This window comes from Hyperolius riggenbachi, chromosome 2, assembly GCF_040937935.1.
Source record: "Hyperolius riggenbachi isolate aHypRig1 chromosome 2, aHypRig1.pri, whole genome shotgun sequence".
Classification (NCBI taxonomy): Eukaryota; Metazoa; Chordata; class Amphibia; order Anura; family Hyperoliidae; genus Hyperolius; species Hyperolius riggenbachi.
Window position 1 is genome coordinate 133,285,247 of NC_090647.1, and position 27,878 is coordinate 133,313,124.

Below are 27,878 nucleotides of genomic sequence, written 5' to 3' on the forward strand. Positions count from 1 at the left end.
CCCTTTGTGGGCTGGATTACCTACTCCAGGGTGTGCTGATGCTGCTCGCTGCCAGTCCATCCCCCCCCCCCCCCCCCTTTGATTTTCCATAGGTAGTGGTGACATGATTAAGTTTACAGGAAGCTTACTGCTCAGATACATGCTCATGGCTGAACATTTCATCATCCTATATAATAAAACCCCATGTGTCTCTGCGTCATCCTCCTGTCCCTGAGTGTTTTGGCTACTGCGCATTTGTGTAGCTGTTGGGACAGGAGGAGGAGGACGGGGCGAGGGCGCCAGGCAGCCATCGGTGCGCCAGGCATGAAATGCGGCCGTGCGCCCCGGGGGTTGCGTCTAAGCCCTAGCACCCATTATTTAATGGGCAGGCTAAATAGCTAGTGGTTATCATAATTAAATCAATTATTTGAAAGATCACATTCGCATATGCACAAGGCTTTAGGCTGACCACCTGCAGATGAAGTGGCTGCCTCTGCTAAGAACCTAGCATGTGTATGGCAGCCCCCTGTCCTTCCTTGTTGTATTGGACAGCAATCAGCCTGAATCTACTCCCCTAGCCTAGGGGCTAGCGACACATCTGTACAGCCTCGGTCCTGCACTGTCATCCAGGGATCAAGTCCCATTCCTTCTCTAGCCACAATCCTCTTATGTTTGTATCAGACTTAAGTCTGGACAAGACCCCCCCCCCCCCCCCCAGTGCACTTACAGTGATTTAATGTCAGGATTACCACAAGTAATCTTAGCATTCTGATTGCATGCATAAAGTGTCTTGTAGGACAGATACTGTAAAGCGTCTTTTGGGAACCAGTTAGCATTCCTGCAAGATATTCTAACTAGCCTTGGCCTTGACCGGCCAGAAACTGATTCTCCGACAACACCTCATGAGAGAAACTCAACTTGAGCAAAATTGTTACTTTAGTTCCAGTTTATGAAACAACAGGTTCACTTTACATATTTAGTTCACCTTCCAAAATGTTACAATAGTGATATATTGTACGTAGGTTTAGAACAAAGAGAGATGCAATCTTTTGCCCCTTTACTACATAATGTGGCAAAAGAAAAAGAAAAAAAACAATGACACCAGTAATTCTGTTTTACAATTTGGAACACCAGATTTAAAAGTTACTTAAATTACAATATGCACGGATATATATAGATATATATCCTACAGTATAAGATAATAATAATTTGTATCTATAAAAATAATTAATAACCATATCTTAAACATTTTTTCCTTTTCAGTCATCTGATAATTAAAAAGAAATAAAATACAGTAGCAAGGTACCACCATTTTGTTTGTCTGTAAGGATCAATGCTGCTTGTAGACTATTATAAACAGAAAGCATGTTTTATAGTGAAGCAACAAACCACTGGCAATTAAAGGCCTGCATTAAGCCCTTTATGGATTACTGCAGTTTACAAAGTGCTTTTAAAACCGTAACATGAAAGAACTATAATCAAAATGTAATGGGACTTTCCATTCAGTTGAAAAAAAAAAGAACAACTGTACTTAGAGGCATGCAAGTTCAGCCATCTGTTTGCCCTGCAGAGTACATACAAAACTGAACTGGACCTCCAAGGTAGGTAGCCGAGATAAAGAAACGCTTAGTGTGGCGTATTGCCTGTCCAATACAAGCTGGTAGCGGTAAACAATATTGATGTCATATCCTGTCTACCCATAGAAGCTAGGAAGTAGACAACAGGAAGGGCTATCGGGGAGGGGACTTCTGCTAAGTAAGGATTTCAAAAATCACATACAAAGATGGTTTCTTCCTCTACCATTAAAAGCTCCTCCCCTTTATTCCTCCAAGATGACATCACTTGTTTACAACCAGCTGTGTGGAGTGAGTGAGCACCAGGGTGCAATGGCCAAATCTCTAGATCCAGGCATTATAAATAGGACATTCAAGTTAAATAATCTTTGTAGGCAAACAGGTGACCATACTTAGTGCACAAGTATAGTTGAGATTTTAAGATGATGAAAAGATTATTACAGTTCAGACATCAGGGACAACCAACCCATGAGGGATGCACATTGGCCTTGTAATTGATGAGTAGTTACAAATACATGTAAAAATTTAGAAGGGGCATCAAACGGATTATTAATTTGCCTGATCATAAAATGATATTAAACATGACAATTAAATACTCTAACCAAACAAAATGTTGAAACCCTGCAGAATTATTTTGGCCATTTTACATAAAAATATTAGGATAATAAAACAACTCTTGCTAAAAAGTTCACAATTCAATAGGAAAATTAAATAAAACAATTGAGTACAATCTTTGAAAGTCTACACATGTGAATGCTCATTCCAGACAACTGACAGGAGCTGTGACTGCGGCGCTGCATATCGGCCGAAAACCCAGAGACACACAGTAACAAGAGAAGGGATGGGAGACCAGGACAATGACAAACCCTCGTGTACCAGAAAACACACAGAAGTGAGAAGCGCAAAACATACAGCAGAAAATAAATAAATTAAAATAGTGTCATGGATGACAAACAGCAAAGAAGAGAAAGATCGTGCATTTTGTGCTTTTCTGAGCCCAGTGGACTCAATCTAGTGTAAAGAATGGGTGGAGAGAGCAGTCGGTGCTGGGCTGCAGAACCCACTGGGCTATTGAAAGGTTTAAGCATAGTGGGAACTGCAACCCTAAACATTCGACATACATATTATCTGCAGTGACAAATGAGAACCCATTTTCCATCATGAAATTGCATGAGTCAAACCAATAGAAACCGGACTGACAACCGTGATATGTAAGAAACCATTAGGGGGGGTATTTTAAATACATATAATATGTCGGTGGATAAATACGTTTTAGAAGTTCCATGATACTTTTGAGGATTAATTTAGATTATCAGAAATCCATAAAAAAAACTCTGAGAAGGCCCAAACTATACAGGCCCGGCGCCAATATGGAGCCCAGACAAGAGCAGGGCCATTATGGATTCCAACCAGTGCAGGGTGTCGGAAAGGGTGAGCTACACATCTTTTCTTTTTAAAGAAAAAAATATATAAAATTCATCTCTAGCTAGCTGTATGCAGACTAAAATGTAAGGTTGTTTGAGGATATGGGAAGTGCCTTTGAGGTGAAGAGCAGCAGATCCAAGTCTGCAGAGAATGGGATTGTAATAAAAATAGCTAAAAACATGCTAAATCATCCTCCGTCTTCTGTTTTTGGCAGGACGGCCAGGTCGGTTTTGCCGGACAATGGGACGTTCAGCCTATGACACAAGAAAGGACACAGATCAGGAATTGTGAAGTAATAAGTCATATTTTATATATTAATATTACCATTATGGCTATTGCTGTTGTAGTAAATAAATGTATTCGTAAAGGAGCACATTTTGCACTTAAAGAGACTCTGTATCAAAAATGTCATCCTTTTTTCTACTATCCTACAAGTTCCTAAACCTATTCTAATGTGCTCTGGCCTACTGCAGCACTTTCTACCATCACCCTCTCTGTAATAAAGCAACTTATCTTTCCACTTTCGGATTTGTCGCACTGTGTCTGGAAGGCTGCCAACTTTTCAGTGTTGATGATCTGTTATGCACGCCCCCCTCCAGGCCCCCTCTATGCACACTCCCATGTGTGTTATTTAGATTAGGCAGCTGTCTCTGCTCTCTTGTCAGTGAGAGAAGAGAGTGGTTTGCCTTTTACAAGCTGGATAAATTGTCCTCTGTTTTACTGTGAAAGGAGCTGGGCTGTCACATGAGGAATTACAGACATCGCAGAGCTGTCTGCAGGAAGAAACAATCAGCCTGTCACTCTTCAGTGGATGACAGCTGCAGGGGGGAGGTAAACACACAAATGATCTCTTGATATTCAAAAGGAAGGCTGTATACAGCCTGCTTGTGTATGGATGTATTTTCTATGTGTGGACATACTGTATATCAACCTACTTCCAGTTTTGGTGGCCATTTTGTTTGTTTATATACAAACTTTTTAAAACTGTTTTTGACTAATTTTAATGCGTTGGGAGCGGCGAAATTGTGACAGAAGGGAATAGGAGATGTCCCCTAACGCACTGGTATGTTTACTTTTGTGCGATTTTAACAATACAGATTCTCTTTAAATACTGTAAAACTGTGTATATTCTCTATATGTTCTGGTAATGATCCCTGTGGCTCCAGCAAGGCAAATTCATCTATTTTTTTTTTCAGAATCCTTATGCTTAAAATAAAGGAAGACTTCTGACTAGACTTTCCTGGCTGCACTGGTCACATGGGGAAATTCTGCTGTTCTCATAGGTTGTTGATAATTCAGTTCTTCCCATCAGACCTGCTCGACTCCTCCAGCTAAAGCATAATTAGCCCTACACTGCTATTCTGATAAGTATTGAATGAAGTAAGGGCAAGACAGCTTACGCTACATTTTTATCAAATAAGAACTAAAAACCTAACAGTCTGCACACACACTCAACAAAAAAAAAACATTGCGGAAACAACTCTACCGGTGACAAACAACAAGTCTTTCCAAGGGCATTGTCACCACACCGATATTACAAACAACCAACTTACGTAAATACTGCTCGCACAAGCGGAAACTACAGTATGCACGGCATGCTCGCATTCTGCAGAACAATGTCCTTTGAATGACATTGTACACACGTGGCTGACCACACGATACCTGCCCAACAATTGTCTGAATTGTAGTGGCTGGATAGTGTACTGGTTAAGGGCTCTGCCTTTGACATGGGAGACCAGGGTTCGAATCCTGGCTAGGTCAAGTACCTATTCAGTAAGGAGTTCAAGGCAAGACTCCCTAACACTGCAGGGTGGCCTCTTGAGCGCGTCCCAGTGGCTGCAGCTCTTGAGCGCTTTGAGTCCGACAGGAGAAAAGCGCTATACAAATGTTCAGATTATTATTATTATTAATTGATCCAGCAGATGGATCATGCAAAATGCCCGATATCGGTCACTTATCATTGGGCTACATTTTTTTTTTTTTTTTACACAAATGTCATCCTATATGATGAAATCTGACATTTGTCAAATGGTTCAAATGACTTTTAAGCCTGTGTACAAGGCTTAAGATTATTACAAATAAATATATTAATGAAGTATCATCTAGGGAAAAGCCTCACAAAGTGGCACAGAAAGACAGCAGATAACGTTTGTTGTGTGGGCAGAGGCATTCGACTTACAATCCCTCCTGAGTCACACTTTTCCAAGTAATAATGAAATGTATAAAATTCTCTGACACCAGATATTTTTGGAGAATGACACTTCAGAAACTTTCTTGGAACAGAATTGTAATTCATCATTTCTACACGTACATAAAAGAAAGACCATAATGCACTGCTTCGGACAGTGACTGGAACCATTTTCCTTTTGTTTTGCTCTTGTAGGCCAAGTATCCAGAATCACTAACATACCTGTGACCTCTAGTTTCTCTTTTGCTGCATCCAACATACAACTGTTCATGGTATGAACTGGTTATGTCTCTGCTCACTGTAATATCCCTAAACGATACATTACGGCATTTGTTTTTTGGACATATAGAAGTGATGACCCAAATTAACTTGTTTAAATACTGTAATTTATAGTTAAAGCGGAACTGTAGATACATTTTAAACACACTTTTTCACTTACCTGGAGCTTCTGCAAGCCCCCAGTAACCGTCCTGTCCCGCGCCGGTCCTCCACGAGCCTTCATTCTTCTGCCGCCAGTTACTTTCCGCCTGCACGGCTCTGGCCACGCGTCTCCTTTCTTCACGTTCCAGTCTACAATAGCGCTATTGCAGCGGAGAACGCGAAGAAAAGAGATGCGTGGCAGGGCTGCGCTGGCCTCAACTTACAAGTCGAAGAACGGAACGGAGCGGTGGCAGGAGAATGGAGGTTAGTGGAGGACCGGCGCGGGACAGGACGGCTGCTGGGGGCTTGCAGAAGCCCCAGGTAAGTGAAACAATGTATTTAAAATGTATCTACAGTTCCGCTTTAAGACAATGGGAGACTTTTAGGTTATGTTCAGCTGCTACAAAAAAATCCTTGTGGTTCTTGTTCTCAGCAAATAAACTGGCTGCCCTATATTGGAGAGCCAGAGAAATAGAAAATTCCAGTATTCTTAGAACTAGCACTGCTCTCTGGAGATGTAGCACACATGAGTCAAAAACAACATTGGATACTAGAGCTGAATTCTGGTCCTTCTGTAAACAGCATAAGGGCAACGATGCCCTTATGAGGAATGATAGGAAGTGACCTCTTACTGACAAAACATGAAGAAATCTTACATTTAAGCCATTTGCAGGATCCACACTTGACCATTTTGCAGAAACATCTTCCAGGCGAGAGTTCATCCTCTGTGAACTGGAAACAGGAAGCCATTGGTCAGTATATGACAGCATTCATTCCATTTAAGGCTAGTTACACATATTATGCAATGTGATTGTCCTGGGGCAGGATAGCCCAGGGCAGGAAGATCGCACTCGCCCATTCATGTTACCCCACAGCAGAATGCACAACAGGGTAATATGTATTGCGCTGCCCCCCCCCCCCCTTATACATTATACACTATAACTTACTTATGGCCTCTTCTTCTGCCTCGTCGGGAGCGTTTCAGCAGCTGGGGTGGCACCTGGTAAAAACAGAATAGTTTAATAATACATATAAAAAAACAGCAGGGCCTGCTGGAGAGCTGTCATAACCAATCAGTGGAATTACAATTCTGGAAAGATACGTCCAAAGATATGAAAGCGCTGGATCCCAGTGCATGAAGAGGAACAGTAAAGCCTCATTGAGATCAAGAGGCTTCCCCTCACGAGGTGAGTACCCCTAGGGGCTTTTTTTTTGGGGTGGGGGGGGGGGGGGGTAGTGTCTCTCTAAGAAAAACACTTTCCGGACATTAAAGGACAACTGAAGTGAGAGGGATCCAGAGACTGCCATATTTATTTCCTTTTAAACAATACTAGTTGCCTGGCAGCCCTGCTGTGTTTGGCTGCAGTAGTGCCTGAGTAACACCAGAAACAAGCATGCAGCTAATCAGGTCAGTTCTGACAATAATGTTAGAAACTCCTGATCTACTGCATGCTTGTTCAGGATCTATGGCTAAAAGTATTAGAGGCAAAGGATCAGCAGGCTAGCCAGGCAACTGGTATTTCTTAAAAGGAAAAAAAATGGCAGCCCCCATATAACTCTCACTTCAGTTGTACTTTAACCACTTGCCGACCGCACACTCATACCGTGCGGCGGCAAAGTGGTAGCTGGAGGACCAGCAACGCAGATCTGCGTCGCCAGGTGCCTCCCTAATTAATCAGGAGAGGCCGCTCGCGCGAGCGGCCGTTTCCTGTAAGATCACGGAGCGGGTCTCCGTGAATAGCCTGCGAGCCGCTGATCCTCGCAAACTAAATGTAAACGTAGGAGACATTTGTCTCCTTTGTTTACATTGTACGGTGCTGCTGCGCAGCAGTGCCGTAAGGCAGATCGGCGATCCCCGGCCAATCAGCGGCCGGGGATCGCCGCCATGTGACAGGGGACAGCCTGTCACTGGCTGCACAGGACGGACAGTGTCCTGTGCAGCCCGGATCACCAGGGGTGAGAGGAAGGGGGGGAATTTCGCTGCGGAGGGGGGCTTTGAGGTGCCCCCCCCCCGCAACATGCCAGCCAGAAGGAGCGATCAGACCCCCCCTGTACATCATCCCCATAGGGGGGGGAAAAGGGGGGCGATCTGATCGCTCTGTGTGCCAGCTGATCTGTGCTGGGGGCTGCAGAGCCCACCCAGCACAGATCACAAAAAATAGTGCTGGTCCTTAAGGGGGAGGGGGGGGGGGTAAAGGCTGGGTCATCAAGTGGTTAAGATTACCGTTGACTGAGGCTTTCAATAGCTACATTAATTCCCTTCTTGAGTCACTGGAGATTTGCATGATAGGAGAGTTTTTCACTCGTCACCAATTGACAGGTTTTAGTGTAGAGATCATAGCAATGAGTCCACAGAGGGGGAGAATGTGCATTAGATTGAACCTAGGTACTGCAGACAGTGCCTATTAACAAGTGCAGCAACATGACAGCAAGTGCAGATACTGTGACCCTAGCATAGCAAGTCATATGTGAGCCCTAATGTCATCCCCCCTCCCCCAAAACTACCCCGTCTCCAGTAATTGCATGAAATGCAAATTATCCACCCCTACACATGGGCACACACATTCATGTGGTTCCTGAAGAAGTGTTTGTGCGCCAGACATTGAAGCATACCTAGGATTGGAAGCCAGCGAATGACTGCTTTCTGGCTTCCATGTGGAAGGGTAGTGCCAACTCTGCTATTCTATATGCAGCCGTCAATATTTAAAGATGCAGCAGGCCACATATATATGTAATACATTTTGTGTGTGAAGGGCCGGTAAAAAAGCCTCAGGGGGCTGCATTTTGCCAGCGGGCCTAAGTTTGAGGACAACTGCTTTAGAGGGTGCCTTGAGGTTGGCGGTATGATACATATCTGAAGGTCCTGTCGTACAGCTCGTTTCTTCTGGAGAGCCTAACTGTCAGCCCTAAGTAAATTCTGTAAGGTCCCTGAAAGAGCAGATCCTACATTCTTACTTTTGTGAAATAGACCACGCATAATTCAACTCAGCATGTGGCATCCATTGCTAGGTTACATATTGCCAGAAACCCAAAGGACATAGGGCTTGATTCACAAAAGAGTGCTAATCGATAGCACGGCCATTTTCACGCTAATTTCCGCACGATCACGAATTTTCACGCAAAACGATAACGTTTTGCTCGCAAACGCGAATTTTCACATGCAAACGATAACATGACCCGCATAGCAGTGAACTCCTCCTGACCCTGTCCACTTGTTTAGAGCTAAACAGCAGTGGTCGGGAGGATTCGGGTGTTTTGCATCACCTATGCAGAACTCAAAACCAACACTACTTTTCTCTGCTTTACCTGATCAGATAAAGCAGGAAGGATGGTTATCCATTAAAAATTGCACATGTGAAGTGTCTGCAGAGGAAAGCGAAAAGCTTATCAAGTCCTTATATTTACACAATAAAAAACTGCTGAGGCTAATTGCCATCCAGGTAATAAAACAACTCTTTAAGAAAAAAAAAAAAAAAAAAAAAAAAAAAGTGTAACTATGTGGAAGAGAGTAACTTTTATGTGGAATAGAGACACCAACTACATGTGATAATTTCCCCTTGTCCAAAATACAATGCCCATGATGCATTATCATCAGGACAGTGGGTGGAGCCATGCCAGTCATTCCTATGTTCCCACGTGAGCCAGGGATACATACTGATTGAGGCTATGTTTCCACTTATGTAATTACCATCCGATTTCCCTGCACGCAAATTTGGATGTGTTTTTTCAAATTTGCATGCAGGGGGATCTACATAGCTAATCCGCCTAGGCTAAACCACTGGGAGGACTGGGCTACATTAAATATACAGAAATATATAGATATAAGAAGTGTTTCTGGTGCCATAAAACTGATTATCCTGAATAATTTACTGCCTTCTACTATGGGTCTCCACAGTGCCTCTTTAATTCAACTTACATAGATCTCTTTAGGGCATTTTCTCATGGAGGTATTCAGTAAAGCTTTGGAAACCAAGAAACAATTGCAAGCCTCATTTAAGGTAAAGTTACCTTTCAAGCACCTGGTATAATAAGAATAAAATAACTAATTTCTCATGTGGAACATAAAGAGAGATGACACTTAAATCTACATTTTTAACATTAACATTACATACATCCACCTCCTGCTCCCTGGGCTGTCCACCGTCTTCATGCCAATGATGAGAAAATGGAGGGATTCCCAGTACTGGTTGGGTCAGATCCAGACTATGCCCTGCTTCTTCTCCATCATTCTGTGTGGCTTCCTCCCCATTATATCTCCAGTAAGAGTGCCGTGAGCTAGAGAGTCTATCACCACGTGGCCGGCGACCATAAGACCTTTCTCCTCGGGAGCGACCATTGAACCTGTAGCCTCGCTCACTGCCCTTGGACAGCTCCAGTTCAGAAAGGTTTAACGCATTCGGTGGATGAGGAGAAACCATCCATGAGAGGTTTGAGGAAGCTCCATTAGGTACTTCAAGGGGAATGACAGAATCCGTAAGCATCCTACACCTTTTTAAAGGAGATGCTTCTGGCTCTGTTTCAGAGGAAGAAGGGTCTAATGACTGGGATAATGTGTCTGTTCTTGGGGGGTCAGAAGGTGTATCTGGAGGAAGGTCAGTGCGGACTGGTCCCTGAAAAGAGGAGCCTTTGGGGATGGGTCCGGTTTCAAAGGCACTTGAGGTGTTGGAGACAAAACAACCAGGCCGCATTGAGGACAGCAGCAAAGTCTGAGATCTGCTAGTCATATCAACTCTCTGGGAAGAAAAGTTGGATTCAGATGGCTGCTGAAGGATAGAAGGAGTCTGAGAGGTGGGTGTGTTGCAAGGCTCTGGCTGAGACGAAGAGCTGACTTCTTTTTCCGATGTTGAAGATGAGTGACTCTGTATGGAAACAAAACAATAGCTTACAAATGTAACTAATATTCTGGTGATAATCTAATAATGCAAAGGATTCCCTAACTGGATTACTCTGGAAACCAGAGATGAACGCTTTGGCACAAAATAAACATATCCCTACAAAATAAATACTATACCTGCTTTTTTCGCTGCTCTGGTGTGCCGTTTGTGCTTTTTACTATAACTCCATGCAAAACACAGTTCATCAGAAAAGCATATTATTTAGTGGGCTTTGTGCAAAATGAAATCACCATTTCTAAAAACCTCTTATGACTAACAAATATAGATAAAAACATTTTTCAATATGTCCTTACATTAGCAGCTCCTCCCATCTCATCAGTGCTCTCTGTGATGCTACAAGTATACAGAGAGGGGAAAGCAGAGCCAGCAGGGGGCAGGCTTGGGCTTGAAAAGACATACTCAGCTATAATGATTCCTGAGCAAAGCCAGACGGAATGCTCAGTCTGGGATTTTATCAGGGCTGATAACAAGCAGGCTGAGCAGAAAGACTCCGTTCACACCTAAAGTCGCAAAACGCTGGCGATTACCACTAGCGTTTTGCGGGAGAGATTTTGCCACGATTAACGCAGAAAAATCACTGGTCACTGCAGCGTTTTGGGAGCTATTAGCTGTGCTAATCGGCCGGCAAACTGCTGCATGTAACACTTGTGCGGTTAACGCTAACCGCAAACGTGGCAGTGAGAACACTGCCATAGTGTTACATGTGCTAGTGGTTTTTAAAAACTGCTAGCGTTTTGGCTTGAGCGGGAATCGCGCGAGTCCCACTCAAGTGTGAATGGACCCTAAAGGATGAAGCAGAGAGCAGGGTAGCTTCGTCTCTGGTTCACTTTAAGGTGGCCATGCACTAAGGGTGTGTACACACATCCAATTTTGATTGGCTAATTTTACCTCTATCATGCAGTATGAGAGCTTACCTACACAATCTGTGCATAGTATTTAAAAATAATTTGCCCTCACAATACAAGGAGGTGGTAAAATTGGTCTGTGATTGGTCAACCAAAGCTGGATGTGACTTTATAGATTGTCAATAGATTCTACCATCAGATAATTCCTGTCAGAATATGTTCAATGAAATATTACCAAGCTAAACGGCCACTACACTAAAAGCCATGGTGGGCTTTGGTTTTGCTTTGCTTGCTTTTAACCCATTATTTATTTATTGTATGTATTCCATACATTAGCAACTTAAATAGAGATAAGTGCACTGCTTTTGACTTCAGTCGGCAGAACTAGTTGTGCTGTAAATTCTTGGAATGCTTTGATATAACTCTATACTAGCAGAAAATATAGAAACTGAAAGCAGAAGTTCTGAGTTATTGTCTCACAATGCCCCCTAGTGACAAGTGGCCATAAATACACATTACAGCAGTACTAATTAGAAGCAAGGAAATGTTACAAATAAGAAATAAAAAAATGTGCTAAAATAAATTGGTCTGGAGCATTTGCAAGCTTCTAAATGAATTTGCTGCTAAACGGTTAAGAGAGACTGGATTTTCAGGGCACCACAGTAACAATACATACAGTACAATGTGAACCAAGTGAAAACACTACACACTGAAAGGAAAAATAAGGGAAAATAGATTACCTGAGTGTTGCTGCGCTGTCCTTGCAGAAGTGACTGTCCCTGGAAGAGCTGCATTCCCAGAGCTCCAGGAAGAGATGGTAAAAATGCCTGCTGGTTTTGGAGCAGAGCCTGAGCGCCCAAAAGAGACTGGAGGCTTCCCAGCTGAGCACTAGGACTTGAGTTCAGTGCTGCCAGATCACCTGTAAAGTTGTAGCAACAAACAATGGTTACCAAATACTCTGTACAAGCAGCTGAAGATCTGTAAAGCAGCGAAGGACAGTGTTTGTATATAAAAGCGTGAACTAATGCAGCCAGTTCACTATATACCAATACCAACTGCACAGAAAAACAAAGATTTCAGTGCTCGCTACACCTACATGTAAATGGGCACCACTAAGGCCCCGTTCACATTGTACGTTTTGCCGTCTGGATTTCGCCACCGCATGCAGGAGGCAGAAACGCATGACTTCAGAAGTGCATAGACTGCACTGTCTGATGTTCACACTGCATGCGTTCCAGACCAGTGCGGTCCGCAAATGAATGCTGAACACACTTTTTAACAAAACGCGCGGCTGATCCGGTCGCTTTCAGTGACTGGGATCAGCCACGCAACGCATAGAAACGCAGAGGGCGTGCGTTCGTACGCGTTGCATTCCAATCGCACGGCCATCCGCATTTGATGATGTGAACGTGGCCTTAGGGCGTACATTTAAAAATTTAAAAAATGTGCCTCCAAAAATCGCAGGATAGCAGTAGTAGAACATCAGTAAATATATTGATATTCTACTACATTTCATGTGGTAAAATATCAATAATACTGACCAATATTTTACTATCACCTCTTCCTACTCTCACACAGCACCCCCCCCCCCCCCCCTTAACACCACACAGTTACTTACCGTGGCCACGAGCATCCATCACGGAGATGTAATCCGTGGATACATGGTCTGTACTCGCATCCACAGATTACATCTCCCAGCATGCTGCAATGTACATCTGTGTTTTTTAGGGTTTGTTTTTACAAAAAAATATAGTGTGCCCGGAAAGTATTTACTTTTTCCACATTGTTCTGTAACAGCCTTATTCCAAAATGGATTAAGATATATATATATATATATATATATATATATATATATATATATATATATATATATATATTTATTTATTTTTTTTCCCCCCTCAGAATTCTACACACAACACCCCATAATAACGTGAAAAAAGTTTACTAGGTTTTGAAAAATTGATTAAAAATAAAAACAATTGGGGTATAACAGTGAGAAAATGTTCCTTATTGCAGACAGAGCAATACGAGGTACACATAGTTTCAAACACTCTGGGGAAGGTATAGGAAGGGATAAATGCCTTACTACACAGTGGGGAGGGGATCTGGAGCTGCAGAGCTGGACACATCAAGATAATCTCATTTAGCAGAAGGTCGGGTAAGGTAAACTGATCTGTGCTGTGGAAGTAGCTACCACTCTACTGGCAGAAAGGAGCAACAGGTTCCAACCAGACTGGTATTATAAATATATTTATTAAAAAGCACAGACATGTAATGCAACCCCCCCCCCCCCCCCCCCCGAAAAAAAACAACAACTTTGTACAATGTCAATTGAGGCAAAACTGCCATTATTGCTTCAAAACATGAAAGACTGAACTGCATGCAATGGAAATCTTAAAAAAAAAAAAATTACAATGGTTATTTGTTCACTGGGTCTTCCAACGAGACAATGGCCAAAAGGACACATCAAAATTAGTCTAAGTTTCTGTAAGAATGCCAAAACCAAGATCCTGGAGTGACCCGCACAGAGCCCAGACCTCAATCCTATTGAGAATATGTGGCAGGTGTAGTGAACGTCCATGCTCAGAAAACATGCAATTTGGATCAGCAAGAATAGTTTGCCATGGAAGAATGAGCCAAAATCTTCAGGAGACCTGTGCCAACCTAGAAAAAAAAACTTCTCTAAGGGCCTGTCTGAGGGAAGGAACACACTAGGCAGAATCACATGAGTTTTCCCCATAGCACATAGTGAAAAAACGCATATGCGATTCTGCCTAGTGTGTTCCTACCCTGACAGTTTTGCAGTGTTGGCAATTGTGTTTCTGTATGTGAAAAATGCATTCAAGTGTAAACTAGCCGATTGATTAACATTGGTTGTAGTTTTCATGTGCATAAAATGCACAGAAAACCTGACGAGAGACAGGCCTTAAATAAAGAGAACCAGAGGCGGGTTTGCAAGTAAAAAAAAAAAAACATGCTGTCTGGTCTGTGGGAGCTGCTACACAAGGCAGCGCTCATTACCTACTCTCCCCATCGCTCCTAGCTGCAGCCATCCATCATTTTTACTTCTGTGATCTTTTGGGTCACAACGCTGCATATAGAAGAGTCTGTCTTCCATTTGAGAGCACAGCACTGACTTAACGTGGAGGGGCAGGGGAGAGGAGGGGAGCAGGCAGCTGAGAGCCTATTAGAAGGCTCTGATAGGCGGGGAAGGGGTGTTTTGCAGGCGTTCCTTAGCCTGCAGTGGGATGCCCTTTCCCCGTTGTTTGTTGACATCCTAATGTAGAGATGTCGACAGGTTGCGGGGGGGCGGCTAGCAGGGGGCGCAGCAGGCACAGAGAGCAGCGATTAGGGCACACTGTGTCTCTGTGTCCCTTTTTTAGACCTAATAACCCATCTTGGGTCCTCTTTAAGAGACTGTTGTCAGTTGTGGCTCAGAAAGGATACCCAAATATTACTCGCCAGGGGGCGCTAATAATTTTTGATGTCATTTAGTTTTCGTACTGTAATACTATAAAAAGTCAGTGCATCAAAAATTATAGTTTGTACCTGAACTGATATGATGAGATAAAAATGGTATACAAATCATACTAGTCCTACGAAAAACCTGTTTGGTTTCCCGTTTTATTTTTTACATTACAAGGGTAAAAAACAAAACAAAAAAACCCAGTGCTTTTTATGTAAATTCGACAGTGGAACAGCATAATGTCTGTGCTCTCCTGAAAAGTAAACATAAGCAAATACACTTCAATTTGGCTGAAGAAACAATCATGATAACCAGACAGGGCAGCTATTTCTTTCGTTTTGTACATGAATGAAGCAGATTTTGTACCACACTGTTATGGCTGCAGTTTAGAATTCAGCCTTCATTATTTAGCCCTTAGAACTTTCTTAGAGTCTCATATTTTTATTTTCAATTTATCATTAGTACCACAGATACAAATAATTATCTTATAAGTTTATTTTCAGTTCAAGTTTGCTTCAGACTAATTCCAGTAAATTTTAAAGGATTCGATAGAGCAGGGAAGGGTAAATGCTTTTCAGATTTGTATCGTTATTTACGGTAGGTCTCTGTTTAAGAAGCTTTTCAATACTGTTGATAGTTGGGTTCCGTTTCTAACTCATTTGAACCTGAATAGCAAGTGTCAGGTACTGGTCACTGCAAAACAGGCTACAGACAAAATGGTATAGCTGCAGCTAGTACTTAATACATTTCTGCAGTTTCTACACAAAAGTTTGTGTGGAAAATCAGACTGTTCTTTTGAATGAAGTTCTGTAAAAAATAGTGTTTATGAGGAAATTAATTCAGCGTTTATGTAGAAATCCAGTCAGCACCAGGGCTGTGGAATCCGTACAAACTCCGGCTATAACTCCCGACACCTCAGTTTATAATATCACTGACTCTGGTACTCAAACATTGCTAGGACTCCTCAGCCCTGGTCAGCAGGGACTTCAACAATGAATGAAAGAACACAACAAACGGGCACAGAAAACAAAACAATTGGTTTAATAGCATGCGGATGGGTTACAGATAGTTACTGTTTACTGCCCCGATAGTCCTGCTGTGACAGGCCGCAAACACTGAATAGAATGTGTACAGGCAACATAAAATCTCACTAACTGCACCAAAACGGAAATTTAACTCATTTTTGAATGGTTCCCATTTCGCTCTTAAAAAAAATTCTATATGATTTTATACTGCTTAGCAGATCATTATGAAGAAGCTACTACTGTAACCCATGCTAATACTCAACTGCTGATAACAAAAAAACCCTCAAAACTTTGCACACTTATTTCGGCTTACCTAACAAACCAGCAGTCAGCAAAGGGTTGAGTAAAGGGGGCATAAGCGTATTAAGCCTTCCAGACGCAGGCGGTTGTGATGGTTGGAGCTGGAAAGGGCTGTGTGGCTCGGACGGAGGGAGTTTGCCCTCTGATAAGGCATGTGAACTAGTGGTTGTAGTAATGGAGGCAGACCCGGTGCAGGAGGTATTGATGCAGCTCTGAAATAGGAATATAAACACACCATAAACATACCAGCAGCAATAACAACAAAACCCAACAATAGCAATGGTGACACACCATTGCTGCAAACACCAGTTTCTGGGTTCATGTAAATCAAGCCTATGGCTTACACACTTGTAAACAGGTCATAAAAGCAATTAACTAGTACCTTCCTTTTATATGCTCACTAGGACACCTTGGTCGGCTTTGGTCTAATGCATTACATTTCTCTTTCATTGTTGTGGGTATGCTCCAGGTTCTAACATTTGTGCTACTTTGGAAAGATCCAGAAATATTCTATACTTCTTAAGTATCTGGCCAGAATGGATATTTCTGCTGCAGCATCATCTTCATATAATGCAATATGGTTATGTCTCCCTGCTGGATTCCTCACGTGAACAGAGAGGCAGCTGGGAGAGTGTGACCACATTGCTGACCAGAATAAGTTATCACTATAGTAGAGCCAGAGGCAGTGTATAAAGGCCAAGCCACAAGAGCTCAGCTTGGATGACAGCATGGGCAGGTAATGTGCAACTGCTGATCACTACTGAACATTATACTTATGGAACATTTCAGGAGGTAGAAAATATAACTCAGCAGAACCCATGGTTATACATATCTGTTATTAACTGTTACTCTTATTAATCTAAGGGCTCAGACACACTATGAGCGCTTTTCTGAGCGTCTGTGATTGATCAGCGCTTACTGAGCTTTTTTTTTAAAAAAAAATATCTTCCATTCACGTGCATTAAAATCGCAGCGATCGCGTAAAATCGTGGACGTGTACAAATGCAGGGCTGTGGAGTCGGTACAAAAATCCACTGACTCCGACTCCTCTAATTTGCATATTACAATCTTGTTGATTGAAAGTATGTAACATGAAATGCATCTCTTAAAGGGACTCCGAGCTCATACTAGAATAGAAAATGGTACACACCTGGGGCTTTCTGCAGCCCAGTGTAGGTCTGGAGGTCCCACGCCGGCATCCTGGCTCCTCTCCCAAGGGCTGTCCAAAAATGGCTGGCCGGTGGCTCCCGGCGACACTGGCCCGGAGTGTCGGGCTCCTTCTTCCGCATACATCACTGATGTCGTCACACGCCGGCCGCCTCACCGGTTTAATCGCGCATGCGCCGTACTGCCACGCCGGCCGACGTGATGAGGCGAGGCGGCTGACATGGTGATGACATCAGTGATGTATGCGGAAGAAGGAGCCCGACACTCCGGGCCAGTGTCGCCGGGAGCCGCCGGCCAGCCATTTTTGGACAGCCCTTGGGAGAGGAGCCAGGACGCCGGCGTGGGACCTCCAGACCTACACTGGGCTGCAGAAAGCCCCAGGTGAGTACCATTTTCTATTCTAGTTTGAGCTCTGAGTTCCTTTAAAAAAAAAAAAAATTATGATCTAATGATTTGTATGTGTAGTACAGCTAAGAAAAAAAGCATTAGCAGCAGAGACACAAGTCTAATATTGTTTCCAGTAAAGGAAGAGCTAAGAAACTCCAGTTATCTATGCAAATTAGCCATTGAGCTCCGCAGAGAACTCTGCCAGACACTTGAGATAATAAGCTTTAAAAGACAATTATCTTTTTTTCCCTCTGCAGGGAAGATTTTCCAGAGCAGGCTAGTGAACTTTTGAACCCATTTAGAAAGCTGAGTAGTGTCTAAAGTGCAAATATTAGAGAATGATGTGATGTTATAAAAAAACACTATATAACTGAAAATAAAATTAGAATATTTTCTTTGCTACTAAAATTCTAGTAATTATCCGTATTACACAACCAATTCATTATATCATATTTTTTTTTCCGCTTCATTGTCTCTTTAACTGCCAACACTTAAGAATTTTAAAAGACAACTGAAGTGAGAGGGATATGGAGGCTGCCATATTTATTCCCTTTTAAGCAATACCAGTTACCTGGATATCCGGCAGATCTTCTGCCTCTAATCCTTTTAGTCATAGACTAAAACTAGTCCTTGGTAAGAGAACTTGGTAGAAGGTACAGACAGCTGTGTTCTCCCCAGCCTCTTTTAGCCGGGTGCTCCACCCGGCTAGATTCAGTGACCACCGGCTGTCATCGGCTCACCTCCTCCTATGCTGTAAGCAGAGTTGCCCTGCATTTTCATCTCGCCCCACCCGGCTGCTTTTTCATGCCACCCGGCTACTATTTAATGCCGCCTGGCTAGAACATCTATCAGGCCCTAGGCAATGTAACTGTGGGTACACGTAAGAATGATGTGCAGGTACTCTGCAGGAGAATGATGCAATTATTCCTCTATTACACAATCTTTATGCACAATCTGAACCAGGTTTATGGGTGATGGACAACACCTCTGTGTTCAATGTGCACAACATTCTCAGTGGATTCCCTGTAGCTCTGTGGGGAGTGCATATGTACAATATAGTACTACTGTGTAACAAAGTAAACCTGAGACAGATCAAATTAAAGTTTTATACATACTTGGGACTTCCGCCAGCCCCCTTCAGGCTAATCAGTCCCTTGCTGTCCTCCTCCCCCACCTGGATCTTCTGCTATGGGTCCAGGTACTTGAACCGGTTGGGCGTAGTGCGCATGTACACACTCCGCCGCCGGGAGCGTACTACACCTGCACAGCAATATTGCGCAGGTGCAGAATGCTTCTGGCTGTGGAAGTGGCACACGGCCGGACTGCTCTCACTGGCTGAATTACCGGGACTCATAGCAGAAGTTCCTGGTGGCGGAGGAGGACAGTGAGGGACTGATTAGCCTGAAGGGGGCTCAAGGAAGTCCCAGGTATGTATATAAAAAAAAAAGTTTCTTTTCATCCGTCTCAGGTACCCTTTAATTCGGAGTCATCAAACCAAATTTTAACTTATTAAATTACTGGATTTCATGAGCAAAGGGAGTGCATACATTTGCATAAACCAGCATCGGTGCAGAATTATTTCCAGCTCATTGACCATCTCTGTTAGTGACACAGCTACACATCAGGCTTTATTCTTACAGCATAGATGTTATGTAGTATATATAAGAGATTCCTGTGTACACATCATATATATACTGTAGTCACAATCAGATATGTATATCTCACTTTAAAAATACGGGGCCTGCTTTATTGAAGCAGCACAAGTAACTATTTTTTGCTTGATTTACTTCATTTTTGTGGACTAAGCAGAGCTATTATTGTATATATAAATTATTTATGATGACTATTATCTGAGAAATAGAACATTTTATTATATTTTCTATATTAAATTACAGTTTAAATTCATTAGGAGTTGGAGTCGGTGCATTTTTTCCCCGACTCCATGTACCCAAAAATTGCTCCGACTCCTCGACTCCGACTCCACAGCCCCGTAAAAATGGACGCGGCAATTTTACCTCAATTTTAATGCAAATGAATGGGAGCGATTTTTAAAAAGCGCTGATCAATTGCAAACGCTCAGAAAAGCGCTTATAGTGTGTCTGAGCCCTGATGGAGTTCTTTATTTTACTTTAAAATTCTTATGCAAACAAACATCTTTATTGCAACCGCAATTAATGACCAAAGATCTGTGTGGCTTTTAAAGGAAATATTAAAGAGGAACTCCAGTGAAAATAATGTAATAAAAAAGTGCTTAATTTTTACAATAATTATGTATAAATGATTTAGTCAGGGTTTGCTCATTGTAAAATCTTTCCTCTCCCCGATTTACATTCTGACATTTATCACATGGTGACATTTTTACTGCTGGCAGGTGATGTCACTGGAAGGAGATGCTGCTTGCTTTTTTGGCAGTGGGAAACAGCTATCATTTCCCACAATGCAACAAGGCTCCCACAGTGTGATGTCAGGACCTCAGAGCTGTGAGGCACTGACATCGCACTGTGGGAGGGGTTTCACCACAAAATCAGCCATACAGAGCCCCCTGATGATCCGTTTGAGAAAAGGAAAGCATTTCTCGTGGAAAAGTGGGTATCGGCTACCAATTGGGATGAAGCTCAATTCTTGGTTACGGTTTCTCTTTAACTGAAATTTAAACTGGCTAGTTACTTACCCGGGTCTTCTTCCAACCCCTATAAAGTCCTTCTGCCCCTCCCCCTCATTCCCCACTGCACCGTTCCCCCGGTGTGTCCCCTTTTGTGAATTGGGCAACTCTGCGAGTCGCTAGCCACTGTGCATGCGCAGCGCTGGCAGTGCACCTCAATAGTGCTCCTGTGGCCGGGAGCATTTTATGCATGCGCAGAAGTGATTTTCACTTACTATGCAGATGCAAAACACTCCTGTCTATGGGAGTGTGATGGAAGAGGCACACAGCATGGGGCCGCGCATGCAGCTTGTTGAGGGGGACAGCAGAGGAACGTAGCAACGTGCATTGATGACGAGGATGACTTCATGGGGTTGGAAGAAGCCCTAAGTAAGTAACTGGCCACTTTAAATTTCACTTAAAAGTTCCTTTAAATATAAATTGCAGGTTTACAGAAACAGGGTAAGCCCTGATTCCAAAATATGCCATGATATCCAAAAGCAGCCGACTGGAGTAAAGAACCCCAGGTTCTGTGTACAGGAATTCTGCCGCTCCTGACTCGTGGAAGGTGAGCCAGATCTTTGGCTGGACGAGGATGGATCGGTGGGTTCAGTTTTAAAATCCTACCCAAAGATGCACCCCTAAAATGTTTTTTTTTCTGGTACAGTACATCTTTAATCATATGTAAATATAACCATCTTGTACAGGTGATCTTTTCCGAACTCATAGGCCTTTATTCCCCTTACCATTATTTGTTATACAGCTTTATTCAAACCCCAATACTAGAAAATATTTTGTAATAGTTTTAGACAGTATGGTATGCAGTTAGAACCTGCCACGCCTGTTGTCTTTTCAACAACAGGGACAGGAACATAGAAAAGGTTTTCTTTTGTAGAGTAAGAGTTGGAATTTTTCTATTATTATTATGATTTGCTGTCCCCAGGACTACCAGCTCCTATATTAAAGCCACAAAGTGAAGGAAAATCATACATATATTTTAATACACTATTTTGTAATGACAGCACATCCATATGATTGCACGTGGTTATAACAATTTTTTCTGTTTTTATATATTTGTAACTAGTGTTTATAACCTCATAAGAAAGATTTTCCTGCACTTTCTAACCCTGGGACCTCCTTTCATATAGGCATTGATGGTCCTGGGACAGAAAACTATGTACTTGTTGAGGGCTTAAAATCACTTACACTCAGCTGTTTCTAGGCCTGTTGGAGGGATTTATCCACTTCCTACTAGGGCAGGAAAATGGGGAACTTTCCATGGAGGTACATGTACCACAATAAACACCCAAAGGAGATTTTAACCTTACTTTGCACCAACTACAGAGGATAACGAGTTTTAAGATATTCATGCTGCAAAAAAAAAAAGTTCATTTAACAGGTAATACATTTTTCTCAATAATAAATGTAACGATCATTATTACCTGTCCAGGGCAGGTTGAGGAGTCAACAGCTCCTAAACTGGCAGCCAGTAGTGCGGAGTTTAGGGCCATAAGTGCAGGAGAGGCAGGAGGGAAAAGCAGTGGTTGAAGGGGATGTTCAGGAAAAGTCTCAGGTAAAGTTAGGGGTGCCTCGGGTTTCTCAGTTGTGTCAGTATTTGTAGAGGGCAGAGCGTCTAGTAAAGGTGCAAGGGATGACAAAAGACTGTTCTGCTGTTGGTTCTGTGGTGTAAAATTATCGAGTTGTGGTAGTCCAAGACCTCCCAGTGGTAAAAGAGGACTATGTAGAAGAGATGCCATCAGTAGAGCCTGCAGAGCACTGGTTTCTGGGTCACCCACAGAGGGTAATGGCAGAGGTGGATTCTGGAGTCCCATGAGGCCCATATCTGCACTTCCCAGCAAAGAGGAGGAAAGTAAACTGAGTAAGCCTTGGTTAAGCAGATGTTGCTGCTGGTTTAAACCGAAGGAGAGTGGCAAGGAACCCAGCAAGGCTAGGTGTAAAAGCGCAGGTGAGGCAGCGAAAGGCAAGACGTGTTCCTGACCCAGAAAAGGAAAGCTGTCCCCAGTGGAGGGCAAAGAACAGGGCAGGTCATTGTTGCCTTCGGTTTGTGTCAAGTTGGGAGCTGGAGAAGATTTTGGTACTGGAGACTGGTTGGGTCGGCCAGAGGATGCAGCTAAAATGAAAAGAGAAATCAGCATAAGCAGGTTTTCTAAATGGGCTAAATAATCAATACGTCTTTTAATCCTTGTTAACATCACAAAATAAAAATAAGTTGAGTAACATTTCAAACAATTAAAAAATGCATAATAATAATTGTATAATACTTACATGGATTAGCCGAAGTAGGTGTGGTGGGCAACTTTAGTGGTAAAGGAGTCCCTGAGTTCTGCTCTGCTGCAGTCTGGACTAGTTGCCCTACAAGGCCAAGAAGATGATTGCTGATATCTTGCGAAGGTGGAGGCAGGCTTGTATTTTTACTTTGGCTTAGGGGCTCCTCTAGTGATGTACGAGGCATTTGAAGAGAAAAGGGCATATGACCAGAGACTGACTGTGCATAAAGGTGTTTGGATTTTCCCATGTCTTCTTCAAGCTGTCCCCCAACTCCTGCTAACCTTGATACACAAGAATTTACTCGGGTATGTCCGCTAGGACTAGTGGGAATCTGAAGGACTTTACTAGTATTCTGTGGACTTGTATCAGGGCCTGGAGAATTCTTTTGCCTTTTTCGTTTCACCATTACATCTCTTCTCTGAGAATGAGTCCTGCTGGAAAGAGGCCGACCTTCCTGTGTGACAGATGCAGAAATCATCGTATTGGGATTCAGCAATCGGCTGGGTAAAGTGCTAGGGGCTGTGGCTTCAGGTTTGGTTTGATTTGCCATCTGGGCCTTAGCAGCTGCTGTGAGGAGGCTGCTGGCCGGAAAGGAAGCATTGCTTTGCTGGCCCAATATGCACCCGAGGGGAAAGCCCAGTAAGCCTTGCGCTGCTCCCAAAGACACCGGTGGCATTGATTTATTGCTTTGGTGGGTTAAGGCATGGCTGGCATTTGAAGAAGATCCCAGTTGGGCCTGCCCAAAAGGAGGTAGGCCTTCAAGTATTGCTTTTGGACTGTGGGGCACTGAGCGCTTGGGAGGGCTAACAGGTCTGGGAGATCTAGAGCTTGACCTTGTAGGGGCAGGAAAGTGCTCAGAGGAGGCAGAGGAGTGGCGTGAACGTTGAGGGGATGGCTCCACACTGCCAGCTGGGGAAGAGATGGAGGATATTGAAGACCTAGTTGTAGAAGGAGAAGTCAGTACTCCACTACGGGTAAAAGGAGAGAAAGGAGGAGGCAGTCCAAGGGAGGTCATGTTGCTTGGGTTGTGCTCAGGAGTAGGGTGAGGGTTCATTAAGGGAACCTGAGACTGAATTAAAGGGGGAGAGTTTAATACATGGTGCTTAGGACTAGGTGGCCTACAACTGTTGTAGTCCAAAATGCCCAATGGATCTTTCTCAGGAAAGGCAAAAGACCTTCGAGAGACCTGAGGAGACTCGTCCAGCGTCCTGGGGAATGTGCCACCTGGCACAAAGCTGCAAACATTAAGAGCTAATGGTTTGGGGGAGAGGCCTGAAAGTTCTTGACTACATGTGGGGTAGGAAGGCCGGTGTTGGGAAGACTTTACTTGTGGTAAAGAACTGGAACACAGCTCATTAGATATGGCTTGTGGAGTCCTTGAAAACACCTCGTAGTTACCATTTGATGGCACTGGTGGACAGTTCCTTAAGGCATAAGACTCACCAAGAGGTGCTCCTTGCTGCCTGGGCAAGAGAGGCCGCTGGCTGGATCTTAAGCCTGAGTACCTTTCTCCAGGACTGGGTGTGAAAGTATCTGATTTGTGATCCAGGGGATTCTCCGAGTGGTGAGCAGGTATGCTATGGGCCTTTTCCATCATTAGTTTGGTGAAGATGTCAGGGTCAAGAGAGCAAGGGTGCTGTCCCATCTTTGGGCTGGTGGATGCTGCATGAAAGTTCTGACTTGGGCCACATCCTGTTGAAGAGAAACAATGCATTAATCATATCTGCTTGATGACAAAAAATACTAAAAACACAGGAAAACTCTTAGGGAGACAAAACAGTGGCCCCACAACTAGTGTCTTCAATAGGAGGGACATGCAAGAATCAGCAATATTTGTAGTATTCATTTGGATTCTGCAGCAAGCTGTGGAAGGACTGGCTTCCATTTTAGGTATGATCTGGCAGCCCCCGTTATTTTCTGCCACGCTATCTGGTTTATAAGCATGTCTCGGGATTTGCAATCTTTTGTTAGTAAAAGGTTTTCCCAGACTTTCTATTAGGAACATTGCCTAAGCAAAAACCTGACCTCAGGAGCATAGAGGGTGAGTGGTTAGAGTGACATATATATTGTCTTGGCACTGACAACACAGTCCAGTTGATTTTGGTGCTAAAGCTGTGGCAATGAATACATGCAGAAGACAAACATAGTTTTACCAAGTTCTAATGCAATCAATTATTCCTTCTCCTGAAAGTAGTATTAATCCCAGCCCTAGGGTTTAACCCTTCTCCCAAACATAACATATAGTGGCCCCATAATATTGTAGCTTTTTACTCAGAGTTCTGCTTTAAGATTAACCATTACAATGCAGAATGCAGGCAGATAAGAGTTACAGACATGCCAAATGAATTATGTTTCCCTGTAATACCTGGCAAAAGCCCATCATGTAATGCTAGCCACGTCGTCATGTAATGTCGATACAGTGACTACATTAGCTTCTGAGTCACTAGCCTTGTACAAACATGAAGCCAGTGACTGGCTTCATGTTTATTAATGACCTAGTGGATACAGTAGTGAGCAATGTTGCTATTTTTGCAGATGATACAAAATTGTGCAGAATCATCAACTCTAAGGAAGATAGTGTTATATTGCAACAGGATCTGGATAGGATGGCTATATGGGCACATACATGGCAGATGAAATTCAATGTTGACAAATGTAAAGTCATGCATTTTGGTCGTACCAATGGTCTAACACCATACAAAATAAATGGGATACAGTTGGGGACATCAAACTTGGAGAAGGACTTAGGAGTACTCATCGACAACAAGTTAAATAATCGTACTCAATGCCAAGCCGCTGCAGCTAAAGCTAACAAAATTTTGGGATGCATTAAAAGGGAAATAAAAACTCGAGATGCTAGCATAATATTGCCCCTGTTTAACTCTCTAGTAAGGCCACATCTGGAATATGGAATTCAGTTCTGGGCACCACATTACAAAAAAGATATTGCAGTTCTAGAGCAGGTGCAGAGACGAGCAACAAAATTGATACGTGGGATGGAAGGTCTCACTTACCAAGAAAGGTTAGATAAACTGGGTTTATTTAGTCTAGAGAAAAGACGCCTTAGAGGAGATCTAATTAACATGTATAAATACATCAGAGGGCAATATAATAGCTTGGCGGATGAGCTTTTTGTCCCTAGGCCTTCTCAAAGGACTAGAGGACATGATCTGCGCATGGAGGAAAAACGTTTTAGCCATTTATTTAGGAAAGGGTTCTTTACAGTAAGAGTGATTAAGATGTGGAATGCATTGCCACAGGAAGTCGTTATGGCAAACTCTATACCTGCATTTAAAGGGGGCTTAGATGCTTTCCTTGCGTTGAATGACATCCATGGCTACAATTACTAGGTAATGCCAATGATGTTGATCCAGGGATTTTATCTGATTGCCATCTGGAGTCGGGAAGGAATTTTTACCTTGTAAGGGTTTTTTCGCCTTCCTCTGGATCAACAGGGATATGTGAGGGAGCAGGCTGGTGTTGTACTTTGTACTGGTTGAACTCGATGGACGTATGTCTTTTTTCAACCAAAGTAACTATGTAACTATGTAACTATGTAACTATGACTGCAGAATAAAGTAGGAACAGATCTGCACGCTCTTTGTAGGTGAGAAAGACGAAAAATTATATCTTTAGGAGATTCAAAATGACAGCCTCCACATTTCTCTCAATAAGAAGTCTCTTTTAACTAGTGATAATATGTTTATTAACACAACACAAAATAACAACATGGCAAACCATGTGCTGTGTATCAAGGCAGGGGAGGATTTGAGAGTGAGTCAGCTCTACAACCTGAAGGTTACAACCCTAAATCCCATTAAGAATAATCTACTCCATCCACACAGGATCTAAGTATGAGCTGTAAACATTCAGTTACTCTGGCGTCTAGCGGAACACAGCCTATTTATAAATGCAAAGCATTTGTGTTGCCCATAACAATCTATACTCTATGCTTGTACTTGCAGTGAAATTTTAATCCAGTATAAGACAAAAATAAAAAAAAGTGTGAAATAATATAACTCTTATTTCTCATCTTGAAAAGACAAGAGCCCCTGGTGGTACTTACCGCGGGAGGGAGAAGCCTCTGGATCCTAATGAGGCTTCCCCCATCCTCATGTGCAGCACCGAACCATCGCTAGAACCCCTGGACAGCAGCAGATGGCATGCACTTGGCATCGCTGACTTTCATCTGATTCCGATTATAATGATTGAATCGGATGGTCGATAGGTCGCCAAGTCGCCTGATGTATGGCCACCTTTAATTTACTGCTTATTTTACAAATGATTGTCCCTCCCACACCAAACATCACCTAGCTAACAAGCTTACATCACTGCGTGAACTCTTTAAAGTGGACCAGAACTCTTGCACAGGACAGAGTTTAGCCTGTTTAAATTCCCCCTCATTTGTGTCTAATCACAAGTTGTCACATGACTGCCATGGCGTAGATGGCAGATAAGCTCAATTGAAAGCACTAGAGGTTAACAATACGTCTGCTTCCGTGAATCAAGAAGTAGAAACAGTGCAGATTTATCTTGGGATTTATCTTGGGATTTGTATCAGCTGTAACAAAGACATTTTTTTGTTTAAAGGTTATTATGCTGTTGTGTATCTTTTATGCTGGGCATACACGGTCCAATCTGGCGGCTCGATTAGCCGCTGGATCGACTCCTGCCGCCGTCCGTATCGATTCCCGCTCGTCCCCGCGGACGCTTCCTTATCTTCCGCTCGACTCCTCGCTATTGTCCACCCGCGGGGATCGAGCGGGGTATCGATCCGGCAGGTCATCAGACCTGTCGGAAATTATCAATCGAGCCATCAGCGGCTCGATTGATAAGGGGGGTAACGAACCGTGTATCCCCAGCATTAGAGCAGAGAGGACGTTCTGAGTTCAGGTCCGCTTGAAAGAAAGAGGGATTCAGTTAGGTACTGATCAGTGTCTTATCTTATCTAAAATGGGAGATATCTGTCTGTTTGTTTGAGATAAACTTGTAAAGGTAGCCATACACTGGTCGATTTGCCATCAGATTCGACCAACAGATAGATCCCTCTCTGATCGAATCTGATCAGAGAGGGATCGTATGGCTACCTTTACTGCAAACAGATTGTGAACCAATTTCAGCCTGAAACCGTTCACAATCTGTTGTGGTGGTGGTGCTGCTGCCGCTAATCCCCCCCCCCCGCATACATTACCTGCTCCGCCGGCGCGAGTCCTCCCGGTCACCGCTGCTCTGTCTGCGCTCTGGTCTCCAGGTCCGGCATGCTTTGCTTCTTCCTGC

The 27,878-nt window shown here is 43.2% G+C and overlaps 1 protein-coding gene across 1 annotated transcript in view; it reads right to left on the reverse strand.

Annotated features, from left to right (window-relative positions):
- Positions 1–693: 693 nt before the first annotated feature.
- MBD6 (methyl-CpG binding domain protein 6) overlaps positions 694–27,878 on the reverse strand; it is a 107,286-nt gene continuing 80,101 nt past the window's right edge. The window contains exons 6-13 of the mRNA XM_068267438.1: positions 22,599–24,293; positions 21,755–22,443; positions 16,131–16,329; positions 12,067–12,245; positions 9,699–10,445; positions 6,534–6,586; positions 6,243–6,318; positions 694–3,232 (exon numbers count right to left, since the gene is read on the reverse strand). Coding sequence (XP_068123539.1) covers positions 3,161–3,232; positions 6,243–6,318; positions 6,534–6,586; positions 9,699–10,445; positions 12,067–12,245; positions 16,131–16,329; positions 21,755–22,443; positions 22,599–24,293 — 3,710 coding nt within the window. The 3' untranslated portion in view covers positions 694–3,160. The remainder of the gene's footprint in view (positions 3,233–6,242; positions 6,319–6,533; positions 6,587–9,698; positions 10,446–12,066; positions 12,246–16,130; positions 16,330–21,754; positions 22,444–22,598; positions 24,294–27,878) is intronic.